Source organism: Aotus nancymaae, unplaced genomic scaffold (assembly GCF_030222135.1).
Source record: "Aotus nancymaae isolate 86718 unplaced genomic scaffold, 86718_ANA_hifiasm-v0.15.2.pri h1tg000122l, whole genome shotgun sequence".
In the NCBI taxonomy this organism is placed as follows: Eukaryota; Metazoa; Chordata; class Mammalia; order Primates; family Aotidae; genus Aotus; species Aotus nancymaae.
In genome coordinates, this window is record NW_026988537.1 from 2,487,167 (window position 1) to 2,502,687 (window position 15,521).

Genomic DNA, 15,521 nt, shown 5'->3' on the forward strand with positions numbered 1-15,521 from the left:
ACTGCAACCTCCTCCTCCTGGGCTCAAGCAATTCTCCTGCCTCAGCCTCCAGAGTAGCTGGGATTACAGGCATGCACCACCATGCCTGGCTAAATTTTGTATTTGTGGTAGAGATGGGGTTTCACCATGTTGGCCAGACTGGTCTTGAACTCCTGACCTCAAGTGATCTGCCTGCCTTGGCCTCCCAAAGTGCTGGGATTATAGGCATGAACCACCACACCTGGCCTAGTTCTGGTGTTTTATACCACTGTAAGATGACTGTAGTTAACAATAATATATTATATTCTTTCGAATAACTAAAAGGAGGATATTGAATGTTCCCAACAAAGAAATGATAAATGTTTGAGATTATAGCTAATTACCCCGATCTGACCACTATGCATTACATACATCAAAACATCGCTGTGTATTCTGTAAATGTGTACAATTATTATATGTCAATTTGAAAAATAATTTTTTTAAAAGGATCCAGATGGGAGGAACAGAACTGCAGAGATTTATGTTGAGGACTATCATCGCTATTCTCTCTGACATTATCTCTTCATTTTCACCCAAGGACAGAATGTCAGCTAAGCTTGGCTCAGATCTTTTTTTTGTACTTGGCTCATAACAATGTGCTAATTAAGTTCTTGCAATCCCTCCATGAGCTGCTGCTTGATGCTACTAAAGTCATTTACTTCATCCTACCGAGTACTCTTTGGACCTACTCCTGCAAACTACAGGTATAACAATGAGTGAATTAAAATAATAATAATAATAATAAAGCAGCCTAATAAACCACATTCCTGCTAGAATGTGCAGTACCCAGCTTATAGGATAGTCCTTACCAATGCTCCAAAGGTAGTAAATTTTGAGTTCCCAGGATGGATTCATGACCTTGCTCACTAACCTATCACAATGGCTATTTTAAAATAACAAAGGCAAAGCCAGCCTACGATCCAGACTGTTTTATTTATTTCATATAACAGTGTGGACACTGGGCTTTGCTTACACAGCTAGATTTAAGCTTTCAAGTCAGTTTTCCAAAGCTTAACAATACATTGTTTAGGAATAAATAACAAGTATTAAAACTATTAAGAGAGAGAGTTATGAATATTAAAGACTGCCCTGGTGGAGTTAGGGGGATGTAACTTGGAAGAGAAACATGAGGGTCTTTTATAAGGTATTGTAATATTATATTTTCTTAAGGTGGGTGATGGGAGATGAGTTTGTTTTTATTATTCTTTAAACTGTACATATATTTCACACAGTCTTTGCTCTGTGCACTAATAATTAGCAAGATACTCATATGGTCTATGCCAATGAAAAACCATGTATAGCAAATGTTATCAGCAAAATATAAATCACATTTTTGCTGTTTTTAATTTAATGGTAGGTTTCAAGGATAAAAATGTTACCTGCCGAAGATATAATTTCAAGACGTCACAGATGTCATGTGAACTAAATTCTGAAATGTCTACCAAGTGCATTCCATTTTCCAAAGCTTGACACAGTTTTTCAGTTTTTATTTTGTTTCCACACACACGATAAATTCCCTTGAATAGAAAAGAAAAAAATTTTGCAAAATTTTTCTTTAGTACAAATGGCTAAACGCAGATACCTACATATATTTGATTTTCAATCTTTTCACTCTATTTCAAATTTTATTAGTATTTTAGAAAAAAACAATTTAAGGCCAAATGAGGTAACATTTTCCATAGAAATCTGAATAAATTCAGTTATTAAATATGATGCATTGGCTATGTGCCTGGGAGGCGAAGGTGGGATGATCACCTGAACCTAGTTGTTCAAGACCAACCTGGGCAACATAAGGAGACCCCATCGCTATAAAAAAAATTTTTTTAAAAATCAGTCAGGCATCTTGGCACGTGCCTATGATCCCCGCTACTCAGGAGGCTGAAGTAGGAGGGTTGCTTGAACCTGGGAGGTCAAGGCTGCAGTAAGCAGTGATCATGCCACTGCACTCTAGCCTGGGCAATAGAGCGAGATCCTGTCTCAGAAACAAAACAAAACAAAAAATACAGTAAGCATTATTTTCCTTTAAAGTCTCCTTTTCATTAGATAGGTTACATAGCCATTCATGCTTTTTAAAATTTTAAGAGTTATAATGTACCTGTAGACACAAAGCTCTATTTTCAATCTCTGAGGCACATATTTTGAGTATAAAAGGGATGCCATCTGGTTCCTTTTTTGCAACTTGTGTGAATTCTGCTCCAAATAAGTGTATTTTTCCTGGAAGTTTCTGATGACCACAAATGATGACTAAATTTTCCAAACACTTTCGATGACAAACAAGGAGACACTACAAGAAAATGACGGTTTGAAACTGGTTAATTTAACCTTAAAACTATTCACAACTGGGCAAACTGCAGGTGGAGGGAAACATAATAAAAATGAGTTTAAGAGGCATAACTTGTGCTATTCGAAACAGATTTAACAACAAAACAAAATATAAAATTTTAGAAGGCATACTGTAGTACAATTTATTAAACATATATTTGCAAAAGATCCTAAAAAGTAAAATTAATAACAAAAAAGTATAAAGTGAAAAGCATAAAAGGGCCAATAAAATTCCAGAAAGATCTTACCTCTTCACATTCAACACCCTGGAACACTACAATGCCTTCACAATCCCTACACTTCGTGGGGGATCTCAATTTGCGAAACTTGTGTGTGAGAGCTGCCTTTGACATCAATGTTTTCTTAAATGTTCCAAGGGAATTGGGTCCTTGCAACAGAAACAATTTATAAAAATTATAAAATGATAGAAAAATTATACCATGTGATACCATATTTTGAATACTCTTTAAACTCTGTAATCATTCATATATTATAAAAAGCTTTGAAGCTGTAATATCAAAATAGTTGCTTAGCATCCAATTTGTAGATCCAACTTATAGATCTCTTAAAAGGCATACCATTTATCAAGGATTTTAGCTATGAATAAAAATCATCACCAAGTCACTAAGATAATTCTAAAATAATATGGCACAATGTTTTCAGAATCAGCATATTTACACTGTTATATTAATATGCCCTTTTATAGAGCTGGGAAGGGTGTTCACAGTTGTATGAGGTTAGAGTGTTAGCATTATCTGCATTACAGATAAAGTTATTCTTAATTCATTATAAAATTATGGTTAATATTAGCTAGTTACATATGAATATTATACTGGAGGTCAGATACTTCATTAATTTAGGAAATGATACAAAACTAATGTGTATGAATCTAATTCAAGTCATTAAGGTAACTGATTTAACTTTATCCTTCAACATCCACAACTTCCTTGTCCTCAAGAAGTATACTTATTTCCTTTTCTTGCTTGGTTTCTTGCATTGTTTCTTTTGAAGAAGGTTTTTAGAATTTCTTATGCACTGTAACCCTTTTAACACTAAGTCATACTATTAGATTTATGAAAATGCATGGTCTCTAGCCTGTTATTTTAGCACCATGCCAGTACATTTTACATCAAGTAGTTTTGCTACCTATTCTTATCTTTGTATTTGTAACATCTGGTTAATACATTACCAACCCATACTTATACATAATTGTTGGGATATATTTAAGTCATGGTAATTTTTGTTGTTTAATATACAACAAAGTATTAATTCTTTAAAATTATACCATTTTTCTAGTATCACGCAGTGCTACTGATTCAGCTGCTTTAGTGGGACTTCATTAGGATAAATACAATACCAGCTTCTGAAGGGGAAGGTGGCTCTCTTTCATCTAGATCATCTGCAGAGGACATAGTTCCACTGGATGGTGTTCGTGGAAGTTTTCGATGAAAGTCTCCTAAAAGAAATTGTGGATATAATTACCTGACCATTCATTGTAGAATTTTCAAAATGGGAAATGACAACACTTTTGAAATAACACAAGTCATACTATTTTATTAGCTTCGATGTAAAATTTGCTTCCATTCTCATACTCTGGGTAACAGGGAATTTTGATACTCATTCCTGGGAACAAAAGGAAATTTAACCAAATCTGACTTTCTCAAACAAATTTAAAACTGATGCTCATGTAGTCCAATAACACTTATTGCCAATTTCTGATAGTAAGTACTAGAGACTGTAAACTCCACAAGTATAGCTGATATTTTCCATCCATGTCTAATACCTGCTCTGTGACAGAGTAGCTGGCACAACAGTAAAGTTGTCATTGAATGTTTGCTGAATTAAGTTATAAATGTATACAATACAACCAAAAGCTTTCTAATATACAAAAATCTTTGAATATAACAACTCAACAGTAACATCACATTTATGTTACTGGCAAGATGGGAGACTGGGAACCAGGAACAATAGCCCAGTTATACTGGCAGGTAGTTGAGATCACAGGATAGAAGCTATGTCAGCAAAGGACACTGCCATATGTATCAAAGCATGTTTGGAAGTAGCTCAACTGGGAATGAGGCTTATGTACTCCCTGCACAGGCCTATATTTAAGTAGAAGAGTTCACCTTAATGTAAGGCCTTGACAGTTTCAGATTCAGAGTCAGAAAGGCCTTTACAAATTATTTTAAAGAACATCCTCTTCCCAAAGGATTTTTCTTCACAATATGCTTAAAGGTAGCTATCTAGTTTTCACTTTGAATGTGCCCCCAATGACTGATAAAACACAAGGTCGTATTGCTCCATTTTATAACTATTTTAATTGTAAAATTAGAATAGTCCTTATATTACTGAACAGAAATATGCCTCCCTATAAATCCCAGCCTTGGTCATATTTTTTCCAAATGGAGCCATCAAGCACTCTCTAACTTTAATCCCTTTTTACCTCCAGTATTTGAGGACAGCTGACAGGTTTCCAATTTTCCTCTTTCCCAGGCAAGGCATTCCCAGGTTTTCACCCATTTATCAGGTGATGTGGTTTCTAAAGTTTTATCTTTATCACATGAAGTCTTACGGGATCCTAAATAATTAAGGGCTTGCTCTAGATTGGGTCATAATTTCTGGAGCTATCTAGAACTGGTTTGTTGTTATGAAACTAATTACAAATATTCAGCTCAATATTAGGCTCACATTTCTAGAATGTTCCTTAAACAGTGCTAGTTTTAAAGAAGGCAGCAAAGTGGCAGATGATAATCAGCCTACAAACCCCAGTGCTGCATGAAAATATTTTCCTAACTTTAAATAGACGAGATTAATCGAAATGAGCAAAACTTCTGTAATATGTAAAAGAAGAAAAAGACCTTGGAATCTGAGATGGGTCAAATCCCATAATCTAATTCTTAAGATCCTAGGAGAAAGAAATGTTGCCAGAAAGAATTGGCCTGGAGCAGTCTTTGGTAGAGGAGTAAAGAATGTTGGATGTAAGAATCTCATGAGTTCAAGTGCTACCTTCTTCTCCTGCTAGCTGTACAACCTACGCAAGTTACCCTCTTAGAAGCCACGAAAGGAGACTTCAAAAACACTTACTCTATTTCTCTCTGAGGATCATGAGATAATCTATATCAAAGTATCTTAAAGCACATTTGTAAAAAATTAATAAGTAGTTGCAGGCACAGAAATAGCAAAATGACTTTGTTTATCATAGCAATTAAGTATCAAACAATCCAAAAGATAATGATAGTTATAGTCACAGAATATACAGCTGTGAAAATAAAAATGGCTACCTACATTCACATATATCTAAAATAATGCATAAATGAAGTCACAAGAGCATGATTCAGAAGACAGCAAAACTTCACCAGATATAGGTACTAGCAACATTTAAAACAGCTAGAGAATGTTTTTAAAACATTTCAGGATAATGGTTTATTCTGGTGGAAGACAGGGCAATGTTACCAAGGAGGTGTACACAAGGGGCTTCTAATACACTGATAATAATCATCTATTTCTTAGGCTGAGTGGTGAATATATGAGGGGTTTTTAAAAACTATTTTTTAAACTGTACACTTTCCTCTCTCTATGTGTGGAAGTTCACTATAAAAACAAGGTAGTAAAAAAATATCCAAAAAAGGACTGATCTTTTAATGAGTTTTCATTGCTAGACTTAAATATTGATGTACCTGGACTTATAGATTCTGAATCCAGAGATCTAGATTCGCTGCTCCCTCCAGTACTCTCAGAGTCACTAAACATCCCAAATGTCCATGATCTTATAAAGGGAGGACCTTTAATGAAAAGAATAAAGTCAAAACTTGGCTACAGGTGTATTTCATAAGGTAAAATACTAACATTCTATCAAGTGAGACAATTCAAATTTCTTTAACAATAACCAATTATCAACTTTAAGACAGGTACCATGGTAACAACTGTGAATAAGATCTCATCAACTTACAATCTAAGGTCTGATTTTTAAATTCCAGAGCACCAATTAACTTAACAATCACATTTGAACAATCTGAACTCTTGTAAATTAGCACTCTCTTTAGTGTGGAAAACTACCTGTTATATCTGCACTGTTAGAGCATCTGTCCTCTTCAATTTTATTAGAACTGTCAGGAAGGCGTATAACATCCTCTAAAGAGTTGGCAGGTCCAAGTCCAGAAGTTTGGGAACTATTTAAATGTTTATTTACATTTCTGGAACAACAACAACAATAAAACTCAACACTCCAAAGAGTAATAATCAGTCTATTTCATTCTATGTTTAGGAAAATCTATTAATGACCATAGAGGAATTAAACTAAATATTAAAAACAAATCATATCACATGGTTCAGCTTCTTACAGGAGTTGTAAATATAGCTTTTTAATTATTTGTGCTTATTACAAAGGAAACATGGGAAGGAATAGCAAAAGTATAATTAATAATTCATGTCATGGTTAAACTTTTCTAGCATGACCTCTGGAAAACATAGGCTAAATTTTATGGACATTCAAAATATGTAAGGCCATCATATGCCATTCCCAAAGGATTTTTAATTCTTAAAGAAAAGAGGTCTGTGCCAAAATGGAAAGGCTTACTGTAAGTGAATTATATCTATTCCTTAAATACATCTACTTTGATACCATAAAATAACATTTAAAGAATTCAGAAAATTTTTAAGTTAATTTTGTCAGTCAGAAAAGACACCTCCTTGTACTAGATACTTAACAATTAAGTGTTTTATATTTTGAAATAATTTTGTCTATACATTAATTCTCACCCATCAACTTTTTCTTCTTCAGTTGAATTTGTGGCCTTGACAAATTCACTGTACTCTTGGCCTGGGTCATAGAGTTTGGCACTATCACAGAGAGACTGTAAACTGTTTGCAAGGGAAGCAGCCTGCAGATGCTGCATGTGGAAGAGGTTAACTGTTACCTATGGACACAGAGACAAAAGGCAGAGTAACTCATGATATACAGAATGCTATACAAACATACATTCATTTCAATGACTGCATCAGTAAAAACGCTATACAGTGAAGCATAAAGCACTGAATATCACTCTGAGCATACTATGTTGCCTGATTTTGCATAATGTCTAGATTAGGGGAAAAAAGTAGGTTTAATCTAATATCTAGGAGTGATCATTTCTAGCAAAACTGGCTTTTAGCTGAAAAATGAAAAAATAACTTCACAAACTCCATGCCCCAAATGGTTCACAATTTTAGATGAATGTGTTTCTGAGGATCCTCATCTCTATATCCTGATGGTCTGATCACAACTGCCTAAACTCTTCAGTGAAAGACAAGGGGAAAACACTTCCAGTCATATAACTATTTAGACTATTTTCACTTTTTTCAGTCCTATAAAAATAGAAATGCTTAACTACAGTATTCAGTTCTTATAATTAGATATTGCCCTTGAATCTATTCAAAATACATTATTCCATTGAGTTTCACAAATGCCTAAACAGACTATCACTTGTACTAACAACAACAACACCAGCAGCAGCTGACAAGTTTGTACAATATGCTAGACCCATTCTCAGTGTCTCACATGAATAAACTAATTTGATGTTCACAAAAACCTAGGCTTTGGGTATATTACAGCAAACTGATAAGATACTGGTCCTTGTGGACCTTTATGTTCTCCTGAGGGTCGTATCTGAGAGAAGTAACAAATTATGTAAATAAGATACTTTCAGGTTCTGAAAAATGCAAAGAATACTATATTATTCATTCATATTATTTCTGTTACTTTTTTCTCTTTATCCTCCCTGTACCTGGCCCTCAGAGTAGGCAGACCTAAGCTTCTCAGCCAGAAGATTGGGAAGGGAGTCACATATAAGCTGGAAAATGAACCTAACTGTATCAAATGGCGGCTAAAATTGAAAAAAAAAAAAAGTTCACTACATGACCTAGGATAAAGTAATAGTGAAAATGTCTAGGATATAATTCAAAATTACCTCTCCTACAAAGAACCAGGGAAATCTCAACAACTCACAGACAAAAGACAATAAACAGACACAAACATTGATATGGCTCAGATTTGGGATTATCAGATGAAAACTCTAAAACGACTATTACAAAGGATTCAAAGAAGTAGAGCAAACAATCTTGAAACATGGAAAAACGGAAGTCTCAGCAACGAAATGTAAGATATAAAGAAAAAAAAGAAAAATTTATTGCTGAAAAATAAAATACTCTGAACAAAAAATTTACTGGACGGACTATATGGGAGAATGGGGATAACAAAGGAAAAGAGCCTGTGTACTTGAAGACAGGTCAACAGAACCATATAAACAACCAAGAGGAAAAAGCTTTGGGGAAAAAATGGAGGACCTCCAAAACTGCAGATGATTAACAAAAGCTCTAGTGTTTGAGTCACTGGGTGTCAGAGAAAGAGGAAAAAGAATACTACAAAAATAATTAAAATAACAACAGTTGAAAACTTCTAAAATTTTGCAAGAGTCAAACTTGTAGAAGTTCAACAAATCCAAAACAGGAAAAACAGCAAAAACCAGGTCTAGATACATCTTAAACGGATGAAAACCAAAGACAAAAAACCTCCACAGAAACAGCCAAAGAAAAACACATGCCACTACTGGGGAATGATAATTCAAATGATTACTGGTATCTCATGAGAAACTATGGATGCCAGAAGGCAGTGGAACAATATTTTAAAGCAGTGAAAGAACTGATTTCTGTATTCAGAATTCTATATTCAGTGAAAGTGTCCTTCAGAAACAAAGATGAAATAAAGACATTCTCACATGAAACACAACCAAGTGAATCCATTACCAACAGAGCTGCTATAAAATAAGTGGTAAAGAAAGTTCTGTAGACAAAATGTTACCAGAAGAAAGATGGAACCCCACTAGAATGCAAGAAGAATTAGCAGAAATAGTAAAGATCTGGGTAAATATAATAGACTACGTCTCTTAACTCTTTATAATATGTATGACTTTTAACAGCAAAAATTATGAGAGTCTGGCAAGATTTTCAGTGTACATGGATGTAATTTACATATGTCAAATATAACTCAGATTAGGTAAAGGCATTTATGTGGTGGTGATGGTTCTGCATTTCACTTGAAGTGGTTAAAATACTAGTTCTAAGTAGACTGTAAAAAAATTAAGTGTATGTAGAAACACAGATAAGTGTGCAACCTTTTTTTTTAAACTTGGCTATTTATTGCATAATCTGTTTTAGGCTGAATTGTCCTAGTAGCTGTTTTTTTTTTTTTTTTTTTTTGAGACGGAGTCTCGCTCTTGTTACCCAGGCTGGAGTGCAATGGCGCGATCTCGGCTCACCGCAACCTCCGCCTCCTGGGTTCAGGCAATTCTCCTGCCTCAGCCTCCTGAGTAGCTGGGATTACAGGCACGCGCCACCGTGCCCAGCTAATTTTTTTGTATTAATAGAGACGGGGTTTCACCATGTTGACCAGGATGGTCTCGATCTCTCGACCTCGTGATCCACCCGCCTCGGCCTCCCAAAGTGCTGGGATTACAGGCTTGAGCCACCGCGCCCGGCCCCTAGTAGCTGTTTTAAGTGCATCTAGCATTTTCATATAACTCGGGAAACCACATTAAATTCTCCAAAATGCTCAAGCTTCTTCAACAGTGTTTCAGAATAGTTCATTACCACTTTTTCAGGTAACTAGTAATCTTAGAACTTCTATTTCTGTTCCATGAAAGAGAGAATTTTTTTTTTACCAGAATGCTTATTTTATATCTTAATGACATAATATCCATTTTCATATATGACAGAGTCCATATGTGTACTACTACATCTGTATGCTCTTTAGTTATGTCAGACTGCTACAACAAAAATACCACAGACAGAGTAACTTAAACAACAAAGATTTATTTCTCACAGTCCTGGAGATTGAGAGATCAAGAGCAAGGCCCTATCAGATTCAGGGTCTGGTGTGGGCCCCACTTCCTGGTGCATAGACTTAGGCTGCTCTTTTCTCTCTGTGTCCTCACATGACAGAAGGGGCAAGGGTCATGAGGGCTCCACCTAGTCACCTCCCAAAGGCCCCAACCTCCAAATATCATCAAATTATCATATTGGGGATTAGGATCTCAACATACTAATTTTGGGGGGTGATAAACAGTCCATAGCAGCTCAGTTCAACCAAGTTGCATTGATTGTGAGGTTCTAATCAGAATTTACAATGTTAAGTGATCTCAAAAACCATTATGTTTTGATATATGCTACTTAACTGGTTGACTCCATATGACATAAACCAACACATTTTTTCACTGGTCAAGAGACTAGTTTTGCATTTAGCTCCACTGAGAGTAAATGTAGACAAAAGTAAACATTAACAATAGAAGTCTAAAAAAAAAAAAAAAGTCTACGTGCAACCATTGTGGTTATCAAGGCAATGTAAGTTTCGAAGTGATAATTAGAGAGAGATTTTATTGGGGTACATAAATAGATAAAAATTGCATTTCCTAACTAGAAGCTCGCCAGGAGTGGTTTGTAACAGCTTTATTCTCTTGAAAAAGACACCATAGTCACTAGAACAAGAGAAGGGATAGGAGAGAGTTCAACCAAACAAAATCTCAGTTTGGGTTCATTTATTCAATTTTTTTCTCATTTCATAAGAACAAAGCGGGAAAAAAACCATTCTGGTGATTGGACTCATGGGCCAGGCAACCCAATATTCAGTCTCTGACAGTGAATCCAAGACACTGCAAGCAATATTCAGTTTATGACAGCGGTACCAGGAGAGGTTTTATGAGCATCCACACTATTTTTTCCTTCATGATGTTTTCTTCAGAAAACATTTAGAAGGTAGGAATATAACCTGAGCTACTATAGCTTCTTAATAACAGATGTGTGCAACCAATTTTTTAAAAAAGGTATATAAAGATACATAATAAAACACCCATTAGACAAATTAAAATATATGTCTAGAAAATTATCAATTCGTCCAAATGAAGGCAGCAAAAGGGAAACAGATTAAGGGAAACATCGCAAGGCATAAACACAAAAGAAATAAAATGGTAGATCTAAATCTGAACATATATTTACCTGAAATATAAATGGTCTAAACGCTCCAATTATAAGATAGTGTCAAAATAGATTAAAAAAAAAAAACATAGCCGGGCGCAGTGGCTCACGCCTGTAATCCCAGCACTTTGGGAGGCCGAGGCGGGTGGATCACAAGGTCAAGAGATCAAGACCATCCTGGTCAACATGGTGAAACCCCGTCTCTACTAAAAATACAAACAATTAGCTGGGCATGGTGGCGCGTGCCTGTAATCCCAGCTACTCAGGAGGCTGAGGCAGGAGAATTGCCTGAATCCAGGAGGCGGAGGTTGTGGTGAGCCGAGATCACGCCATTGCACTCCAGCCTGGGTAACGAGAGCGAAACCCCTTCTCGGAAAACAAAACAAAACAAAACAAAACACAAGACGGAAGTATATGTTCTCTATATGCTATATAAGAAACTCACTTTAAATACAATAAAATTAAAAGAATGATAAAAGATATGCTACACTCAAAATATTCAAAAGAAAACTGGAATAATATATCAATATTAAATAACGTAGAATAAAAAGCAAGAGAATTTATCAGTATAAAAAGAGACACATTTCTAAGGATAAAAGGATCAATTACCAAGATCATATAATAATTGTTACTATGTAAGCAGCAGAGCTTCAAAATACATAAAACTGATAGAACTAAAAATACACAATATGTTGGAGACTTCAAAACTTCTTTCTCAGTAATTGATAAAAGTAGCAAAACGTAAATCATCAAGAATACAGAAGAAATAAATTACATCTTAAAACAACAGGAACCAATTCATACTTACAAAACATTTCAGTTGACAAGAGAACACACATGCTTTTCAAGTGTACACATGGAAAATTCATCACTGATCTTTCCAAAAAAACAGCTTTTAGTTTCATTGATCTTTCTCTTTTAATTTTATTGATTTGTTTTTATTGATTTCTGCTTGTTTATGACCCACATCCTGGGTCATAAAATAAACTACATAACAAATTTAAGAGAAATGTAATCATAACAAGTACGTCTCCCACCATAATGGAATTAAACTAAAAATCAGTATCAGGAAGATATCCAGAAAATCCTCAAATACTTAGAAATTAAACAACAGACTTCTACATTATTCACAGATCAAAGATGAAGTCTCAAGGGAAATTAAAAAATATTCTGAACAAAATAAAAATGAAAATATAAATTTCAAAATTTGTGGGATATACATAAGCAATGCTGAGAGAGGAAAATTTAAAGAATTAAATGTATCAGAAAAGCACAGGGAGGTCTCAATGAACAACACAAGCTTCTACTTTAAGAAACTTAAAAAAAAAAGGCAAAATAAACCCAAAGTAGAAATAAATAAAATGCAGAAATCAGTAAAATTAAGAAAAAGAAAAATCGATGAAACTAAACACTATTTCTTTTTTTAAAGAGATACTAAAACTTATCAATCTCTTTCCAGATTGATCAAGAGAGAAAGAGAAAAAAGATGCAAATGACCAGTATTGAGAGTGAAAGAGCCCACTGAGACATTAAAAGGTTAGAGAATACTACAGGACACCCTATGCACATAAATTCAACAACCTAGACAAATAGGATCAATTCCATGAAAGCCACAAACTACCAAAAATCACCTAAGAAGAAATAATCAGCTTGAATAGGACTATATAAAAATACACTGAATACACAGTTAAAAAATCTTCCAAAGAGAAAATCCCAAGCCTAGATACTTTCACCAGAGGAATGTTACCAAACTTTTAAAGAAATAACACAAATTTGACACAATCTTTTCCAGAAAAAAAACTGAAGAGAACACTTCCCAACTCATTTTATGAAGGCAGCATCACCCTGACACTTTCAAAACCAGATAAAAACAAGTGCAAGAATTTTTAGACATATCAATCTTTCACTAACAGAGAGAAAAAGAAAAAATACTCGACAAAGCAGCAAATTGAATCCAGCAATATATAAAAGAAACAATTCATCATAACAAAGAGGGTCTTATTCTAGGAAGGCAAAGCTAGGTCCATCCTCAAATATTATATAATCCATCATATTTACAGACTAAAGACAAAACTACATGATATCGAATAATGCAGAAAGACATTTGATAAAATCTAAGTTTTATTCATTTAAACCTTTATTCATTTAACCTTTATTCATAAAATTCAGCAAACTAGGAAAAAGATATTTCTTAACCAGATAAAAGTCATCTTCAAAGAACCTATAGGTATCACCATATTTCATGATGAAAGACTGAGTGCTTTCCCTCTAAGATAGACAATAAGGCCAGCATGTCTTCTCTTACCACCCCTATTTAACAGTGTACTAGAAGCCTTAGCTAGGACAATAAGGAAAAAAATAAAAGGAATACAGATTGGAAAGGAAGATATAAAACTGTCCCTATTTGCAGGTAATATAATTTTCTATGTAGAAAATTCCAAAGAATCTATAAAAAGCTCCTGAAACAAATAAGTTAGTTTAGCAAGGCTGCAAAATATAAGACCAACACACAAAAAAATCAATTGTATTTCTAAATATTAACAATTAAAACAGCCAGGCACGGTGGCTCATGCCTGTAATCCCAGCACTTCAGGAGGCCGAGGTGGGTGGATTCTTTGAGCCTAGGAGTTCAAGACCAGGTTGGGCAAACATGGCGAAACCTAGTCTCTACAAAAAAATATAAAAATTAGCTGGGCATGGTGGCATGCATGTGTAGTCTTAGCTACTTGGAAGGCTGAGAACTGCTTAAGCCCAGGAGGGTGAGGCTGCAGTGAGCTGTGATCATGCCACTGCAATCCAGTCTGAGTGACAGAGTAAAATCCTGTCTCAAAAAACAAAAACAAATGAAAAAGCCCCCAAACCAATTAACAATGGGAATTTTATATAAAGGAAATCTATACATACGCACATAAATTGTTTATGTGTATGTACATATAGACCATTCACAATAGCCCCCCCGCGATATACACATACATACATAGGATTAAATCGAACAAAACTTATTAAAGTTATGTTGAAAACTACAAAGTGCTGATTAAAAAAACATCAAAGAGTAGTTAAGTAGTTGGAGAGACAACTTCATGGGGTGGCAACTTTATATTGCTAAGATGCTACATATACAGTCAATTCTCCCCAGTCTGATCTAAAATTTAATACCAATTCCAACCAAAATGTTGGCAAGAGTTTTTTTGAGATACGGACAAGCTGATTCTAACATTTTTATGGAAGGTCAAAGGATCTTAAATACTCAAACAATTCTATAAAAGAATAAAGCTGGAAGACACACACTATGCACCTGATTTTGACTTGCCATAAAGCAAAAATAATCAAGACAGTGGGGTTTTATAAAAAGGACAGCAAGTAATTCAGTGCAACAAAACAGAAAATACAGAAGTAGACACACACAAATACGGTCAACTGATTTTTATCAAGATGCAAAGGCAATTTAATGAAAATGGCATAGTGTTTTCAACAAATGGTATTGAAACAAGTGGACATTTGCATTTACCATGTTTTTTATTTTTTCTGTTTTATGTAGTTTTGACATCCTAAAAAGCAAGCTAGCTAGTGAGAGACTGACTCTCCCTGGGCTAGCTAATTCCTAGAGATAGCCAAGGGCTCAGCTAGGATGTCACAGCTTTTGTGTGCAAAGCAACAAGTCCCAAGTCTATAGATCCAACCACCTCCTTCTCTAACTCTTACACACAAAGCCAATTATTTCCTCTGCCCTAAATCATCCCGGGGCCAGGAATCAAAAAACTAGAGACCATCTCTATTCTCCAAAGTCCACGGAAATTCAAACTAGCCAATCCTAAATTGTTTACCTTGCCTTTCCTGAGGAAACCCCAATAAAAACTCTACTCAGCTTTCCTTTCATCCCTGCTTATGCTTGCCAAACTTGGTATTTCCCTTGTGGCCCTGTGTGGATTGATGTGTCCCCTTCTCTTGGGAAGTCCAAGTCATAAGTTTTTCTCTCAACAGCACTGACCTCTCTGTGTCACTCCAATAAAGTAAAATCCTGTGGGTATAATTTTATTATAACATCCATATGATAAAAATGAACCTCAACCTATATCTTAAACCTTATACAAAAATTAACCCAAAATGGATCATATATCTATCTACATATGAAGCTATAGAACTTTTAGTAGAAATCATAGGATAAATCTTTATGACCC

At 34.9% G+C, this 15,521-nt stretch overlaps 2 protein-coding genes across 7 annotated transcripts in view; one reads left to right on the forward strand and one right to left on the reverse strand.

The window, feature by feature from the left end:
- Positions 1–15,521, forward strand: part of LOC135272661 (neuroblastoma breakpoint family member 4-like) — a 387,040-nt gene that overhangs the window by 225,352 nt on the left and 146,167 nt on the right. The gene's annotated exons all lie outside the window — the stretch shown is intronic.
- ARHGAP29 (Rho GTPase activating protein 29) overlaps positions 1–15,521 on the reverse strand; it is a 76,681-nt gene that overhangs the window by 10,163 nt on the left and 50,997 nt on the right. For all 4 annotated transcript variants that reach the window (XM_012444877.3, XM_012444876.2, XM_012444875.3 and 1 more), the window contains 7 exons: positions 7,099–7,256; positions 6,397–6,533; positions 6,018–6,122; positions 3,698–3,796; positions 2,589–2,728; positions 2,114–2,302; positions 1,398–1,535 (listed from right to left, as the gene is read on the reverse strand). In XM_012444877.3, coding sequence (XP_012300300.2) covers positions 1,398–1,535; positions 2,114–2,302; positions 2,589–2,728; positions 3,698–3,796; positions 6,018–6,122; positions 6,397–6,533; positions 7,099–7,256 — 966 coding nt within the window. The remainder of the gene's footprint in view (positions 1–1,397; positions 1,536–2,113; positions 2,303–2,588; positions 2,729–3,697; positions 3,797–6,017; positions 6,123–6,396; positions 6,534–7,098; positions 7,257–15,521) is intronic.